Raw genomic sequence first — 17977 nt, forward strand, 5'->3', positions numbered from 1 at the left:
ACCAAGTTTATAAAACTCATGCCTCACCTTGGTTTTATATTTTTCTTGTTGATCTTTTGTGTGGTTTAATACTGATTTTTTTGTGTGACGGGGACGTGAAGGGGGACAGGGGGGCGGGAGCCCGGGAGAAAAGGGGCGGGAAGCGGGAGTAGAGAGGACAGGAAGCGGGATTCTTAAGGTGGCGGGAACCGGGAGAAAACAAGTGAAATTTCGTAACATTTCATTATATTTCGCAATGGACATGGAACAAACAGGAGAGAACGGCTACGGAAAGGGGCGGGAGGCGGGAGTAAAAGGTGCGGGAGGCGGGAGGTTCTGACCCCCCTTTCCCTCCCCCTCCCCCCCCCCCCGAGGACCCTACGGTGAACTACAATGGGCGCCAGAAGTGTTGAGACACTCGGCACTTTTTGAGTACCTTGGACAAATTTTACCCCTCACCCCTTCGATATTACCCCCATCCAAACAATGTTGGATTTGCTATCTGCAAGACTTGTCTCGTTTGTGTACAACATTGAAAACCAACTGTCTCAAGGAATTTTGGCGCCCATTGTATTAACCTTACCTTTGTAAGACTGCCCAGCGCCTGCAGTCTTAAACTTGGCCCTCGGAAAAACGCTTACGCTGTAAAATGCTCTCACCTCAAATATACCATTCATCTAGCAACGGCTTGTCTTAAAACATTTCATAATTCATTCGGGATGACCCAAAATAACAATACCCTTAGCGTGACACTGCATGGGAATCACCATAGCGTGACCTACCAGAAGCGTGACATCGCACACTGCCTCGATTTGGGGAGTCGAATTCTCATCTGAACATTAACAGGCGATCGATGAGACGAGAACTGCTACAGAGGACAACATTGACGGTTTGGACAAAAGGTAAAAATATTTAGGACGTGGAATATAAATATGATATATACAGCATGCAAAATTAGAGCTCCTCCCCTCAACTCCTCAACAAGTAGCAACAATCGAAGGATTTCAAAATGGAATTATGTCATCGATCGCTCATACTTGTATAAACAGTCTCTTTTCCCAGTTTAACGCAATCATTTCTCAATGGTTCCCGGCCTGAAAGCTTAACTTTAACCGGAGACAAATAATACGCGAATACTAGCTGTGCAAGAGACGAATCAAGTCCGTACTAGACTCGAGGTTCGCCGGTAATCGATCCCCTAAAGATTCGAGCCCAGGTAGAACTTGATACCATATTTAACGGGGGGATAACAATTCCAATTTAAATGATCTACGGTTTTTACTCTTTTTATATTAATTGTATTTAACAGGCATCTAGAATGTTATCGTTTGTATTTTACTTTTAAAATTCCCTTTGTATTTTATTACATAACATCATTCGAGCTCGAGATATTTAGTACGTTCCTACTTTAAAAGCTAAGTATTCATAAGTCGTTTAATTAAATTTCGATTCACTTTGGCTGGTTCTTATACATATAAACATCTCACTGCAACATCTAACAAAATAACCATAACAATGGCCGATGCGGCGATTTATTGTTCTTACGAATTCGTTGTTGATTTTTCAAGACACTTTTGTGTTTACTGTTATTTACATAATATGCCCAACTCTCACGCACGCGTGAGCGCTTCGCGCCTCAGTGATAGAAACCAGCGATCGAAGATTTTCGATACGTAGACTTTATATTTCACAGAAAAAAACTTTTATTATACAAATGGGAAAAAGCCAGGATTGGATACTGACAGTAATGTACTGTGTTAATTTATTACTGCTACGCAACATGGGTTGTCTCGTTTTATTACGCGTGACATTCAATATCAATTGTTGATTATTCAAGTGGCGTGACTCCAATCGACTCGAAGTGCGTGTCGCGCACACTTATAAATTCGTTTAAGTTCAATGGATAAACTGTTCTCATCCCTAAAAGTTGTTATTTGCTATCGAAACAGTCAGTTTTAGTGTTTTGTTCCAGAGTTAATGCCGCTGTTGTCTGGTTTGGTTTTACAGTTATGGTTCTACCTGTTCTTTTGTAAAGCAAAACAAATCCGTCCGTCCGTCCGTCCGTCCGTCCGTTGGTTGGTTCGTTCGTTCGTTCGCTCGCTCGCTCGCTCGCTCGCTCGCGCGTGCGTGCGTGCGTGCGTTCGGTCGGTCGGTCGGTCGGTAGGTCGCTAACTCTTTCCATTATTTGCTTCTAGTGTGTACCAGTATACACATTTCGCTATCAGTTCTTAACTTAACTTCTAACCTACTTGCACACATTAACTGGTTCGATGTAATGTACCGTATTTTCTCGATTAAACGCCGGGCCCCGAATAAACGCCGGGTCTCCAAGTTGTATTTGAAAATAAACCCCTTAAACAATTATTAAAGGTTTAATATGCTTTAAAAATAACTTCTAATTTTATAGCTGTCAAAAATAATGAATAAAAATCATTTCTTAGAAACATAGGGCTTGAAAAAACTCCTTATTTCAAATAAACGCCGGCCCTATTGGGCCAAGTTTGAAATAAACGCCGGGGGCGTTTAATCGAGAAAATACGGTATATGAAATAATTCATATATGAACTGCGGATGGATATGAAAGTGATAAATGATCATCGCAGTGAATTTCCAATTTAAGCAATTGGAATAAAGAAACCTGAAAAAAAATTCAGGGTTCAACGGGATTGAACCCGTGGCTCCGGGGTCGGTGCGTCTCTCCTGTTTAGCTGGGGGGGGGGTATGTAGTATATTTCGGGGGGGGGGAGGAAGATATATGAAATAATTCATATATGAACTGCGGATGGATATGAAAGTGATAAATGATCATCGCAGTGAATTTCCAATTTAAGCAATTGGAATATAGAAGCCTGAAAAAAAGTTCAGTGCTTCAACGGGATTCAAACCCGTGACCTCCGCGATACCGGTGCGATGCCTACCAACTGAGCTATTGAAGCCACACATTGGGAGCGAGGTCAATTGTGAGTTCATATTTTACCCGTGAGAGGAGTGAAATGATGTAATGTATATGAAATAATTCATATATGAACTGCGGATGGATATTAAAATTATAAATAAATGATCATCGCAGTGAATTTCCAATTTAAGCAATTAGAATAAAGAAGCCTGAAAAAAATTCGGACGTCACGGGTTCGAATTCCGTTGAAGCCCTGAATTTTTTCAGGCTTCTCTATTCCAATTGTTTAAATTGGAAATTCACTGCGATGATCATTTATCACTTTCATTAACTGGTTCGTTTTAAATGCAGATACCCACTCTGATCTACCATGGCAAGCAGATTTCGGGGCCGCCTGCCACCCTTAGTGAGAGAAGCACTGGCTGAGTTTATGGCGACATTCATCCTAGTGGTTTGTACAGCTGACTGAAGTTTACTTATTTATTGCAAATCAATTTCCGTAATGATTCGATTTAGCGCCCTCCTTCCAATCCCCCCCTCTCCCCCTTTTTTTTTTTTTCCCTTTTTTTTCCCTTTTTTTTTTTTTTTTTTCCCCCCCCCAAAAACCCCCCCCGCGCATACGTATCAACACCAACTTTGCAGCAGTTTAGAGCTTCTTTAATTTCCCGCCATCCATACTTTGCCGCCATTTTGAAAACGGTCACGTGAAAAACAGGGTTTGAACTGTGGCGATCCGATGTCAAATAATTTCCTTGAAATTTGACTTGTGAAAACCTGACAATCTGTAAAGTAATGCAGAATTTGTAGGTCAAATTGGATGGATACAGATGTACTGGAAAGCGTAGAGTAGGGTTTTTTGGTTTCCTTATAACTGATGGAAAGTACACGCTAAGAAACAAAACAGACTGTCGTTTCGCGCCAATTTCCACTTGTTAATAAAAGTTAGGGGGAAAACCAATTTTTAATCTTTTGTTTTGTGCTAGACCTTTGGCGTCGCCTCTATAGCCCAGATGGTCCTTAGCCGAGGGAAAAATGGAACCTTCTTTTCTGTGAATTTCAGTTGGGGCATTGGAGTTACACTTGGATGTTACTGGGCGGGCGGAATATCAGGTAAGTTCTCTTAAAGGACGCGTTTTTTAACCCACAATTCAGGAATAAGAATGTTTGGTACAGAATGCTAGGAATAATTCGGATTATCACGTTATAAAACGCCCACTAAGTCGAGAAGATATGTGCGGTCCTGGCACGAGTAAACATTGCGTAACAAATTTGGCGGCCGACGAAGAGGCTGCCGCTGCAGCCACCATCGCAGCAATTTTTTAACTTAATAAAGAGGAGGAGAAGGCTTGGATACTGTAATGGATTTGCCGAACGTTCTGGCAGTGCTATTCACATCCCTCGAATCACGGGCTATGTCGTTCGCCATCTTGGATTTCATTCGCAACATTCTGTTCATTCTGCCCCTGGGAGCAGATTGGATGGGATGGCGTTCTGTCCATTCCGAAATAGGAATGCGGAACAGACAAACGCGCACATTTTACATTCTGACCATTCGCATTCCAGAATTGTAAATAAAAAACACGCCCTTAAATCGTTCATTCCAACGTGTGCTAAGCAAGGAGAGTTTAGTCATCTTATGACCTTTTTCCGCGTTTTACTGTGTGTTTAAGGTGCGCATATGAATCCCGCCGTTACATTGGCCTTTGCTGTTACGCGGCGATTGGACTGGATTAAAGTTCCCGTATACTGGCTAGCCCAGTTGCTAGGAGCGTTCATAGCATCTGCAGTTGTCTATGGAATTTACATTGGTAAGGTTGAAATGTCTTTTGATATATGTATTAGATTTCACACTCAGTTTTAAACAGCCACACGACTTTCTGAAATCTAGAGCACCCGCTTCCCACTAATGTGGCCCGGGTTCGAACTTTGGACCCGGCGTCATATATGGGTTGAGTTTGTTGTTGGTTCTCGTTCTTGCTCCGAAGGTTTTACTCAAGGTTTTCGGGTTTCCTCCATCCACAAAAACCAACACTTTTCAAATTCTATTTTTATCGGGAATACACGGCTCGACAAGATTCTAGCTTAACATAAACACAACCGTGTCTAAATAAGGTAGTTTATTTTTTTTTAGCTAGTGGGAAATATTCGTACATATAGAAGTAAAGGCAGCTTTATAAATTAAATCTCAGGGATTTATATAGTTTTTAAGGCCCTAGTCTAGGTGCGTTCTTCTAACTGCTGGTAGAAATTACTTGAGGTGAATTATTTCTTTAATTTTTTCCAGACGCCCTTGATGCATTTGACGGTGGAACAAGACAGATTACGGGCGTGAACGCTACCGCGGGGATCTGGGCAACCTATCCCCAGCCCTTTTTGTCCACTGGAAATGGATTCGCTGATCAAGTAATACTCGCTTCATGTCTTGATAGTTTTAATAGAATTTTAATGGTGGGCCAGGGGAAACAAACGCTAATGATATTAATATTTGTAATTCATTCGTTGCGAGAAGGTAACTGAATTGCACGAAATGCAGAATGTAGCCTGCGTAGCAGGCGCCTGTGTAGCTTTTTTTAGCGCGTTTAAAAGAGAGCGCGTGGTTTGCGAGAAGGAACGCGCGCTTGAAACTACGGCGCCTGGTAGCTACTGCCGTAAGTTTGTAATTCTACTGGTCCTCTAGTGTAGCAGTTGCTATTGTTTTTAGGGCTAGGAGCATTGTTCCTGTTGTTTGTTCTATTCTTCGGCTTGAAGGGTAGCAAGCCATTCGTGCGAGATTTTGCAAGAGCTGCTACCCGACTGTTTCGCCCGCGCGAGTCGCGTGCTTTACCAAGGCTTCAAATAGACTGTAGTTCAGTTTCGTTTATTGATATGATGTTCAATTCTAGTACAGGTAAAAATTCGAAGTCTGTATGAAAATAAGTATCCATTAGTAATAGATCCGTCGAGAATTAACATTGAAGTAAGAGAAAAGCAATATTTACCCATTGGCGTCTCTATTCGGTTCGCGGCTAGGCGAAATGTAGTTCAGATCATATTAATTAGAGAAATGAGAGGTTTGTTACGTCATAAGTGATTTGATCTCACAAAAAGTTATTATTTGATTCTTGTCTTATCATTTCCGACGAAACACCGACCCAAGGAAATCCTTAAAGGAGCAATGCCACGGTATTTTAGGTCATTTTTATGATTCCTTTCAAATTGACGAAGACCTCAAAATAATAGTAGAAAAAACAACAAAGGAGGTAATAAAATCGCAAAAATAACCAAAATGGTTTCGACTGATAAAGATTAAGACGGATTTCGAACAACAAACCTGAAAAACTTTGCCAATTTTTGCAAGATGTGTTGTCCGTGACGTAGCTTCTTTAAACAATCAGAGTATTTGGGCTAGGACAAAGTTAGACTTTTTCGACGTCCTTTTATTTTTTTCTGGTTGGTTAGGCTATTAGACTGCCTCGACACACTTGGCGATTTTATACGCCAATCGCCGCGATCGGCGAAAATCGCAAAGTGTGCCCGGTGCAGCGATTGCGATTTTCGCCGATCGCCGCGACCGGCGAATAAAATCGCCGATTTCTGGCATGTCAGATATCGGCGATTAAAATTGCTGACGATCAAATTCGCCGCGATTGGCGATTGAAATCGCCTGGCGTGTTGCTTGCTTTAGAGACTTATGAGAGGTCGACTTGAAGCAAGGCTAGGACAGAGTGTTCACCTGAGTTCGAGACGTGAATTTTCCTTTCTACTAACAATACATTTCTTTTCGTGTTTGTTCTGAGACTGATTACGTGGCAAATCAAGACAATACTATCCTTTGATAATTCTCTCTATTCTCATCAAGTGTCTGTTTAACAATGTATTGATATTGTTAGGAGAAATTATATTTTAATCAACGTTCTTTCGTCTTCAGCTGTTTGGCACGGCTCTCCTTGTGAGTTGTATCTTCGCCATCATCGACCGTAACAACAATACTCCTGACAAGGGGGTGGCACCGGTCATGATTGGGCTGGTCGTGTTCGTCATTGGCGCCACTTTTGGTTTTAACTGTGGTTACGCCATAAACCCCGCCAGGGATCTGGGACCAAGAATTTTCACTGCAATGGCTGGATGGGGTTCTGGAGTGTTTACGTAAGTCATTTTTTGAAAACTTAATCATTTTAAACCTAAAATTGCCGTCAAAGCAACAACCAGTTCATCTCTGAACGACCTTTAATCTTGCTTGTAGCTCAGTTAAAATAAAGTGGCATAATTTGTTTATTTACTTCCATTTTTAAGGCGGGGTTTAGCTGCAAGGAAGTTTTCACACCGCTTCACATGGGTTTAACGGAAATATCTCGTTCGCATTTCAAGAAATCTAAAACCCTTAGCTCATGCATTACAGATATCTATGTTTTGCGGCGTTTTGAAAAATTTTGGGGATGTTTGGGAGGAGATAGTTTTTTTCTCGAAGGATTAGTAAAATTTAGGGAGAAATAGAAAATATTAGAGATGTGATTTTGAAATTAGAATTTGAAGTTAAATATTGGTAGATGGACACCAGACAGTCCCCTGACAACCTGACGTGCTCTTGCGAGGGGGTCAACAGTCTTGTGGTACCTCTTCAATTTCATTCAAAATCGGGTAGAAACCCACCATAAGCCGCTTTTTGAAATTTTTGTTCTGTTCGATGAAGTCGCGAAATTTAAGTGCCTTAGAGGGCTTTCTGTTTGTATGGAAAACCGGCGAGAACTTTCCGGCAAATGGAACAGTACAATATTTCAACAAACACAATGGTACTGGACGAGTGTGTACCATTTGAAAACTTTCTAAAAAAAAAATAACCGTTCAATATCATTTCCCACCGGAACAGCCGCGTATTTCATCGCGGAGCATGGTAATAGTGCGAAAAAGTAAAAAGGCACAGTGATATTTCGAGCATTTCGTTAAAATTCAGCAATTTACCCGAACATTTTGTCTCTCGATCTCGCGTTTAGGGATTGGGCCTGGGTACCAATCATTGCCTGCTTGTTTGGAGGGGTACTGGGCGCCATTGTTTACATCATCACCATCGAGTTGCATCATTTGCCATCGGATGACGTGGAAAATCCTTATCGTCCCGTCAATACAAGTGATACCTCGGAGGAGCAGCAACTTTAATTAACTTAAACCTTGAAATATCTTTAGAAAATCTTCTTGCAGAACTAGTCAATAGGTGTTGTTTTTCACCAGCGACGATGTCGAAGTCGGGGTCGTAATCAGAAGCACAGAGCGTTACGATTTAGTTCAAATCAAACCGATGGAGTTGAAACCACAGTTCGATTCCGCTTATGACGTGTCGCTTATGATCCAGTGAAAACTAGACTGTCAGAGTCGCAAGCAGCACAGGCGGTCCAGAGGTGATTTAGGTGATAAGATGTATGAGTACTTTAAATTGCTCTAAATATATGTTGAAAGATTAAATAAAAATGTCTTACCTTATGTTTATCTTGCGTTATTTTGACATTTGTGTGCTTCTGGAGTGGGTTTAAAGCCGTTTAGACGAGTTTTCTTTCTGACGTAGTGCTAGACGGGGTTCTTCTGACGTAGTGCTCACTACGTCAGAAAGAAAAACTTGTAAACGGCTTTAAAGCCACTAAGAAGCACACAAAATGTCAAAATAACGCAAGATAAACATAAGGTAAGACATTTTTATTTAAATCTTTCATACAAGTACTATTTAGAGCAATTCCCAAACTATTCTCATACATTGTCTTATAATCACCTAAATCGAATACAACGTCTGGGCGGCCTGTGCAAGCAGAAGGGAAGTTCTCGAAGGGCGTGAGAACTGGCATTGTGAATCCTTTATTTTTCCGCTTCCGCTCTCGACGCCGAAAATCTAGATTTCATTGGATCAAGAGCGACGGAGTCATAAGCGGAATCGGAACAAATGAAAATGGAAACGTTCTGTTCTTCAGACTCCGATTCCTTTGAGCTTTGATTGTGACTCTGCTTATGGCTCCGATTTTTGATTTACACTTGGTCATAAGCGCTTTTAAAGGGACTATGTCACGGCTAATTTAATTTTATGTTATAAAACTTTGTCAAATATTCGCTATGAAACTAAATGTTTGCAAAGAAATTAATTGTATGATTCTAAATGAAAAAAAGCATAGCTTTATTGCAGCCAAATGTATCTCCCGGGCGTTACTTTTTTAAGTTACAAGCAGACAAGATTAACTTCGAAAACTGATCCGCCGGACCATATTTCAAAAACCCACATCGCAATCCGTTTCAATCTTCGTGGCTTTTGGCCATCCGTTCCTTTCTTTTGTATTTGCCGAGTTATTGAAATGTTCCTTCACTGTTTTAAAACGGGGGGAACTTTATATATTTAAACGAATTTGATGGTCATTTCTTATGCCTATGTTTGGTTTAAATTCCGTGACACGGTCGTAAGCCCTTTTAAGATTACCACTCCGACTTCTTCCCTTGAAAACTAGCCTTTACTGAAGAATTCCCAGGTTATGATCAGTTCCTTTGTACTCCCAATGCATGAGTGCACGAATTTCTATTAAATTTGTAAGGAGAAGTTATAATCTTATCGCTGTTTGTATGTTAATTGTAACAGCTATAGAAGTAGAACCAGAACTTTGTTAAGCAAACAAAAGTATTCGAATAAAGATAAAAAGCTAATCTAGGACGGATCGATAACCGTTAACTTTTTATAAAGGAGATATGTAGAAGAGTAGTTTATCTGAGCCATATATATATATATAAAAAAACTGGCTTTTATTAGTCGTGAGCTCTTTTCACCTAGGCATGCCGTGGTGAGAAAGACCGCTGAAATTCAAGCTAGGAATTTCATGCTAATTTTGTTGGACAAAAACGATCTGGGCAATGCCTTCGATTAGTAAGATTGTAATGCATGCTACCACATCTCCAAAAAAATAACGTCCCCAGTATGAACTTTTGGCTCGAATCGACAGCCCAGCAAACCTGCCCAAGTGAAACGCATTAATGTGTCTTGAGAAATTCAGACAGACAGTAAACAATCCAACTTCACAATTTAATACAATATCCTAACTAAATTATAGAGATACTAAAAAGCACGATCTGCCTCAATTCAGTGTCATACCGATGTATATTATAAAAGGGGATTGACAATAAATAATAAAATAGTTATTACGATGGGATTGAAATATGTTGAAAACAGAAAATATATTTTTTATAATGTACTTCTTTATTCATTTGGTCAAACTTACACAGGTTATATCATTTCTTTTTTTTGACATGCCGTAGCCGGCAATCTGGTCTGTATTGTAAGGCTCTGTGCTAACCCATAACTCTTCAAGGGTACTCAATGCAATACACAGCATATCCATCTTGGAGGCATTTGGGAGCACCCTAACCAACTGCAACCAACGAGGAGACTAGTCTGTAGGTTGCTTTGCTCGTTGTTCAACGTACGACAACGTGTGTACTTCAGCCCATATTTTTTTTCCTCATGGTAAAAGACAAGTTGAATGTGTCGTACAGGACATCTACCTTGTAGGCTTTTCGGAACAGTAACAATACTTTCGTAAGAGTGGAAATTTCTCCGCGATACAGTAGGGTTGGTCTTTATAAGCGTTGATACGACTTATATCGCCCGCAAGTGAAGGAACGCCTTTGTTCATTTTAAAAGAAGCTTCGTAAAATCCTTCATTTGGTAGAGTTACAAGCTGCAACTGATACAATGTGTCGTCCACAAGTGTATTGGCAGATTTCTGACCGAATTTTAACCCACACGAATCACATTCGTCATCACGTTTGCTTTCTGCAAAATACTGCATTTTTTCACTTGGCATATCACGAAACGCACTTTTGATTTCCTTTAAAACCAGTTTGTGACATAGCTTTTCCAGTTGGTATTTCTGGAACATTAAATTGTTTATATGAGTGACTACAACCTCTGCCAATTTCTTGATTAAGGGCTCATCTGTAGAAATCTCTTCCAAGTTAAGACAAGGGCACCAGTGTTCCTCGACACCTGCATTCTCGCATGTGCGGCTATCCTTATCAATCTTGTTAAACAGGCTTTGGCCAGGCGTAGTTACGTTTGGGTAATTTGGGTAAGACAGGAGGTGTCGAAGTGTAGCGTACACGTCAAAAGGTGTGGTTAATACTTTGGAGTTATGGACAAGATTTCCGTGTAGGTCTGGGTATTTCTCACTAAACCATTTAGGTAATGTGATTGACATAAACGGCAAGCGTTCCTCCAATTTACCTTGAATTGTTTTCCTCAGATCAGAAAACCTGGCTCCATGATCACTAAATATAATCAACAAGGTGTTGTTCAGAAAGTTCTCTCTTTCTAAGGTTTGTAAATTGCTTTTTAAATCATCATCTACATAGCCAATTGTGTTCTGGTCATCGTGGGAGATATCTGCATGCGTTATTAAAGAAAACTTTAGCTTGTTTTTGTACGCGCGATAAAAACTTAACAAATATTCCAATGAGATGTTATGAGCAGCTCTACCACCAATGCAATAACCGCCAAGAATGTTATCTGCTTGCAGCCAAAACGGCCTGGCGTAGTGGTCTGTGGGCGGGTCTTTAAAGCCATGCAAACGATAATTGAACGATGCAAACTTTGGATTGTCTTCTGAGAATAAAGTGGCGTATCCTTTGTGCTTAAAATCTTTAAAAATCCACCTCCATTTATCAACTGAGTCAGATGAAGGCTCGCTTCGTCTTGATTCAGGTTGTGCCTTTTCAGCTATCCCAGTGAGCAATGCAGAGAGTTGAGCAGTTGTGCCATCGCCTACAATTGTTTCGCCTGTAAATCAAAAGGATTTTAGCTATCTTTATAGTTTTATTGTCTTCAAAAGACAAGACAGGACGGGACAAGAGGAAAAAGACGAGACGAGACGAGACGAAACAAGACAAGACGAGACGAGACGAGACAAGACGTGACAAGACAAGACGAGACAGGACGAGACAAGACAAGACAGGACGAGACGAGACAGGACGAGACAAGACAAGACGGGACGAGACGAGACAGGACGAGACAAGACAAGACGGGACGAGACGAGACAGGACGAGACAAGACAAGACAAGACAAGACAAGACGAGACGAGACAAGATCAAGACGAGACAAAACGAGATCAAGACGAGACAAGACAAGACGGGACGAGACGAGACAGGACGAGACAAGACGAGACAAGACTAGGCCTTTCTCGATTATGCTAGCATTTTTTTCGGATTTTTTGGGAAAACGAGCATTTTTTTCGTTTTCCAAAAGATGCAATTTTCTGTCACTTTTCATGACTGTGATCCAGATTTTCAGCACCAGAACTCAGAAGGATAATTCCTAAGTTTCACTTTTGATTATTTTGATTTTTTTTCTGTTTGACTTTTGTGGTTGTGTTATTTTATTTTTTTTATTTTTTTTTTTTTTTTTTTTTTTTTTTTTTTTTTTTTTAACAAACTTATAAGTATCACCTGTTGTTATATGAGAAATGTGAGAGTTTGTGTTTTGTTTGAAATAAAACAAAGATTTTTTGGAATTAAGTGGCATTTTTTAAGGAAATCAGGCATTATTTTAGCATTTTTTCGGCTTTATGCGAGAATTTCTAGTAGCATTAAATGCCAGTTTTACTAGCATAATCGAGAAAGGCCTAGACAAGACAGGACGAGACGAGACGAGACAGGAAACGAGACAAGATCAAGACGATACGAGACAAGATCAAGACGTATGAGACAAGATCAAGACAAGACAAGACAAAATCAAGACGAGACGAGACGAGACAAGATCAAGACAAGGCAATATGAAGAAAAGACAAGACAAAATCAAGACAAGACGAGACAAATCAAGACAAGACGAGATGAGACGAGACGAGACGAGACGAGAAAAGAAAAGAAAAGAAAAGAAAAGAAAAAAAAAGAAAAGAAAAGACAAGATCAAGATGAGGCGAGGTGAGACAGGGCAGAGCAGAGCAGAGCAGAGCAGAGCAGAGCACGGAACGACACCGGGAATGTCAAGACAGGCCAAGGCAAAGGAAAGACAGAGACACTGACAGACACGGATCGGAGATGCGGTCACATGGCTACCGCAAAACTTTGTTTGAATCGTGGCTGAGAAGTTCAGTGAAAAACAAACGTGAGCGATTAACAGGTGTCAATATGGCATTCTTCTTTATGGTATTAAGCTTGTAGGAAATTTCCACAAATAACGTAAAGGAAACAATCTGCAACATTCATTACTCCATCAAGTCATCTCAGTTGTCTACTGTAATTAGTTTCGCCACAAACAAAACAACAAACAAGTTCCGCTCCCCCGCACTAATTTTCTTAAAAAACAGTTTTAGCTATAGAGGTGCGGTGCTGTGGAACAGTTTACCTGTCGACCTTCGGCAAGCACAAACTCTCGCTAGCTTTAAATCCGGCTGCAGCAGTTTCGTTTTTGGCTAAAATCAATGTAAATATTAACATCACACGGCATTCATGGAAAGCAGGCATTTCTTTTATTATAACTAATTGTAGACGACTAATGTAATTTAAATTTATTATGTAAAATAGGTATTAAGTAATTTTAATTAAGTATTATGTATTTTAAGTCCTGATGATTTTTACCGTGTTGAAATAAAGATTATTATTATTATTATTATTATTATTATTATTATTATTATTATTATTATTATTATTATTATTATTATTATTATTATTATTATTATTAAACAATTAGGAAACTAACACTAGAAATGTGATAAAACAAACCTTCTAGAAGGATTGAGTTGAGATTCTTGGTCAAATATTCCAAAGTGTTAGGCATCTTTCTTTTGAAATTAGCCGCCGAGGTGGAGTCGTACATGATCAGAGCAACATCAAGTGGAATACCGCCAGGCTTCACCGGTCTTGTGGAGACTTCCTCTTTTGGAGACACTTGCATATGTACGTCACTCATGGCGTCACCAGACGTAGTGACCACATCGACGCGAACGAAGTCCGTGTTAACTGTTGTTCTGCCGACAAACATGCCTGTCAATTCGTATCAAAAGATATCAACGTTACATTTTGTAAGACACCCTGTGATGCAAATATTGCCCCCAAATAGCTAGAAATGATCAGCGTGAAAGCTAATGTCGTAAGATTTGTGAATGTCGATCGGGGAAAGCTTGAATCCTTTCAGGTATTTATAGAGTACAGCAAGTTAATTTTAAAGTTCTGTTAAACTATTTAAATAGTCACCTCTAACTCGGAGATAATTTTTCTTCACATTTTCATCTAGTTTCACCATGGTTTATTCTGTGAACAGGCTCCCAAGTGGGACATGGCGAAAAAGAAAATCGGTGAGCGAAGCTAGGTGAGAAGGCCGAGCTAAGCGAACTGATCATGGCCTTTCTCCCTCTTTCCTTTCTCTCCCAGTCCACACTCGCTCGCCCTGCCCCAACGTGGGAGCCTGCTCGCAGGCTAATGTCTAAAACGAGTAATGATGAGGTATGATAAGATCTTCTTTCCGTTGTACATTAGGTTTTCAGTACTAAGAGTCCTTAATTCTGTAAAAAAAACTCTTTAAACTTTCCTTTCCTCCCGTTAGCGTCGCGTGAGTATTGACACCTGTTAAGACCTTTCAACCAACCAGCTGCTGACCTTCCTACATGCAGGGACGGCGGAGCCGGGGGGCTGGGAGGTTCCTCCCCCCCTTTTTTGTCTCTTAAGCCCCCCCCCCCACTTACTTCTAGTCACTAGTCAGCCCCCTCCCCCCCCCCCCCCACCTGGAAAAATGTTCCGCCGTCCCTGACATGTACCTACCTACCCCTACGGTACCTTACGGTACGGTAACTTACTTACTCGAAAATGGTTTTCCTTGAGATGCGTTCCAGGAACCCTGTAGAAAAGAGATCAAAAGGAAGAAATTTATTTTCTTTAACTGTTTTCTAGCTGTTTTGTGATCCTACGTCGATATTAAGCTATTAATCTGATAGAGCGCTTTTCAATTGTGTCGAAAGTTATCCTTCAACAATGTTTTGCGATTGGTTAAAAATTACTTACGCTACTTTCTCAACCAATCGTTGGCTACATTCATTTGCTTCGAGAAGACGTTCGGTCTCGTCATGGCAATTTTGGTTCGACTGTATCTGGACAAGTTTTGTCCGTGGTTCCACCAAGCTCACCTAATGTGTCACATTAGCGTTTGAAACTTAATACAGAATTCGGTTTAATATAATCTTTATTGCGATCATTAGCAACATTTTTGTCTGCCTATTTGTTTGCTTGCTGTTTGTTTGTGTGTTTGTTTGTTTGTGTTAAGCTTCAAAACAATTCGCTCACAAACGTTTAAGGGCTGTATACAGTGGTGATCATATCATTAAATTGTTGGGAGAAAAAACGATCAGTTAGCTGATTGAAAATTGGGCTCCTTCTGCAAGTATTAAAACAAAAGAAATAAAAGATAAGAGACAATAGTGCGCCAAAATCTAAAGACTCATCACAAAGAAAGATGAAACAATGTGACTGCATTTGCATTCGGTACAGAGCCGACCCGAGTTTTGTTTTAATTGCCGTTGAATACAGCTGTAATCACTCAGCCAAGTCGACACTTGGCCAGCGATTTGGTTAAACTTCGTTTTCAAATATCATTATGTTCGCGCGTTTTTGTTCCAAATTGACTATTCGCAGTTTTCTTTCATATCTCATTTGATCTACAAACAAACTACTGCTACCGATTCTATTTTATCAATGTCTGTTGATCTAGTCGTAAATTATGTTTTATTAATATACATGTACAACTCAATTGCAAATTTCAACCAGGTTGTTGACTATGACTTTCGATCTAAATACACCAATTCGATACAATAAATATATAAGTTCGACTGAATTCGAAAGTCGAATGTAACCGAATATCATCATGCATTGCTTTTTCGTTCGACTGCCTTCGAAACCGAACTTAAACGGACAACTCTAATGAAAGCAATCGCCGGCTCTTTTCTCTTTTGCACCTAACTACAACTTTTCACATCTTAAGCTCAGACAAAGGAAAGATGTCGAGTTGTTCAGCACTGATAAAGCAAAACATAAAGCATAGATTTCTCACCGGTTTTGTCGTCCTTCGTATAGCGGGCTGTACGGTCGGCATCGCCAAGTTCCACACGTTGACGGGATCCGACAGTTTAACATTAAAATCATCACCAGTTGGTCTCTCAATTGTTCTGTATTGCACAGAAGTTATATCATCACCTTTTACTTCAAGCACATTGTTAATGAAAGTCGAATATCTCTCCCCGTTACACTGTAGTTTGCCAAGATCTTTCACAAATTCCAGTATGCTTGTATGAAACGGATCTAAAATCGGCAGCCGGCAAGCTGAGCTGTAGTTTCCGACTCGCTTGACATATTTAACCCGCAGGCTCCTCTTAAAGCGAGAGTTTGAGTTGAAAAATCCGTAAACAGAAAAATAAAAAACTATGACTATTCCACTCCACACAATAAGCATGATAAAAGCGAACTGAAGTCGGCGAAAAATCCAGAGTCCAAACATTTTAATTTCTTCACGCGCTTGCTGTAAAAAAAGCCGACAGGTACCAGAACCAATATTTATGAAACTACAATAGATTAAATCCAAATCGTCTCTCACAAGCTTTGAGGAAGCAGAGGAAATCCATTACCCTCGAATACATTTTGTCGTCTTTAAGAGGCTCTTATAGTCTGTGAACTGGAGGCGCAGTTTTCAAGCCGGAAGTTCAAGCTCACGTGTTGTTCGCCGGCTATACAAGACCTTTTACTCCACAGTGTATCAGAAGACAACGTCAACCCATCCAGCGGCAGCAGCAACACTCGTACCTACTTCATGCTAAAGGGAACGAAAATTGAGTAAACCACCGCAAAGTCGTATTCAGCCTAAATCGTTCGTGTCAGTCAAAATTCTCCAGGCTTCCACAAATAATGGGGTAATAATAAAAGGAAACTCGATTTCAACTGATCTTCGATTTGAATTTCCTTACTTCAAATCAGAAAAAAATGATCTAACATGTATGTTTTGATTAAATTGCAACGAGACCTCTTTAGCTCCGTTTATCGTTGTCCCATTTCAGACCACGTACGCGTGATGTTACGTTTGAGAATTATTTCTTTTAAATTTAAAAGCAAAAACATCCACGTGGAAATTACCAATTGTCTTATATATAAAAGAAACGCGTGGACTTTTGGAACGAGATTGCTTATACCAGGGTTATACAACTCAGCGTGCAACCTCGTACCCAGAGTCTTCGTTCCCCTTAACCAGCAGTCGGAAAACTAGCGACCATGGAAAGTTCTGACTAGACGTCCGAAAATATCTGACTACTGGTTAAACTGTGCATGCCTAGCTTTTAAAATCATGATTCAACGAACTTCTTGGTGTTTTACTTCCGGCCTTTTTCATTGTTTTCAAAACCAATCAACATCGATCCTGCAACGGAACTTTCGAGAGTCGCTCGTTTTGTCAAGCGTGCGCGATACGGAACGAAGACTCGAGGTACGAGTTTGTTTAACGTGCTTTTTCCTTTCCGTGGCTACGTACGCATGCACGGCGATGCATGACCATGCAGGAAAATCGTAAAGGTAACTTTCCCGCTACAGTGGAACCCCGATATAACGATCTTCGATATAACGATATTCCCGCGATAACGATGAATATGTTATGTCCCGGCAATAGTAAAATGTATGGGACGGAACCCTGATATAACGATTCCTCGATATAACGATATAATTTTACTGCCCCCTTGGCATATCGTTATATCGGGGTTCCACTGTAATAACATACAGGGTTTCTTTTGTTTGAACTGGAAGGGACGTGGCGACTTTCAGGTGCTCGCTATTTTCGAAGACATCGTTACTTTCAAGAATCACTGACTCAAAGATTGCCGAGCTTTCGGGATTCTACGTAAAAAGTGCAGATGTTGTCGCAAATCATAAACTTGTTAAGATATAGCGGTTTTCACTTGAGTGTCGAAAGTAAATTGTATTTACTTTGGTTATGCATTACTACGCTTAGTGATTGACTTAGAAATCTCATGCCACTTCCTCAGCCAATCAGGAGTAAAACCAAAACCAATCGTGACTCGCTCGCGCACGTTTTCCCGCGCTTTGTGCCAGCTTCATGTATTTGCTTTGAGTTTTGATTGG

At 40.3% G+C, this 17977-nt stretch overlaps 2 protein-coding genes across 2 annotated transcripts; one reads left to right on the top strand and one right to left on the bottom strand.

The window, feature by feature from the left end:
* The first annotated feature begins 798 nt into the window (after positions 1-798).
* LOC144652617 (aquaporin-3-like) lies at positions 799-8243 on the top strand. Its single transcript, XM_078512693.1, has 7 exons — positions 799-881; positions 3227-3326; positions 3859-3985; positions 4546-4683; positions 5160-5278; positions 6783-7000; positions 7846-8243. The coding sequence occupies exons 2-7, from the start codon at positions 3246-3248 to the stop codon at positions 8006-8008; spliced, it is 846 nt and encodes a 281-aa protein (XP_078368819.1). The 5' UTR covers positions 799-881; positions 3227-3245; the 3' UTR covers positions 8009-8243.
* A 1637-nt stretch (positions 8244-9880) lies between these two features.
* On the bottom strand, positions 9881-17159 carry LOC144652538 (uncharacterized). Its single transcript, XM_078512586.1, has 4 exons — positions 15909-17159; positions 14666-14702; positions 13592-13852; positions 9881-11651 (listed from the first exon to the last, which is right to left on the bottom strand). Exons 1-4 carry the CDS (start codon positions 16350-16352, stop codon positions 10375-10377), a joined length of 2019 nt encoding a protein of 672 aa, XP_078368712.1. The 5' UTR covers positions 16353-17159; the 3' UTR covers positions 9881-10374.
* Between the last annotated feature and the right edge of the window lie 818 nt (positions 17160-17977).

Source organism: Oculina patagonica, chromosome 4 (genome assembly GCF_052425735.1).
Source record: "Oculina patagonica isolate OP01 chromosome 4, crgOcupat, whole genome shotgun sequence".
NCBI lineage: Eukaryota > Metazoa > Cnidaria > Anthozoa > Scleractinia > Oculinidae > Oculina > Oculina patagonica.

Bases quoted from the DNA above. Each gene is read 5' to 3' on its own strand.
- LOC144652617 (XM_078512693.1), top strand. From the start codon at position 3,246: ATGGCAAGCAGATTTCGGGGCCGCCTGCCACCCTTAGTGAGAGAAGCA. The intron at 4,684-5,159 runs GTAAGGTTGAAA...AATTTTTTCCAG, and splicing joins TGTCTATGGAATTTACATTG to ACGCCCTTGATGCATTTGAC. The intron at 5,279-6,782 runs GTAATACTCGCT...TTTCGTCTTCAG, and splicing joins GAAATGGATTCGCTGATCAA to CTGTTTGGCACGGCTCTCCT.
- LOC144652538 (XM_078512586.1), bottom strand. From the start codon at position 16,352: ATGTTTGGACTCTGGATTTTTCGCCGACTTCAGTTCGCTTTTATCATG. The intron at 13,853-14,665 runs GTAAGTAAGTTA...ACGAATTGACAG, and splicing joins TCAAGGAAAACCATTTTCGA to GCATGTTTGTCGGCAGAACA. The intron at 11,652-13,591 runs GTTTGTTTTATC...TTTGATTTACAG, and splicing joins CAACTCAATCCTTCTAGAAG to GCGAAACAATTGTAGGCGAT.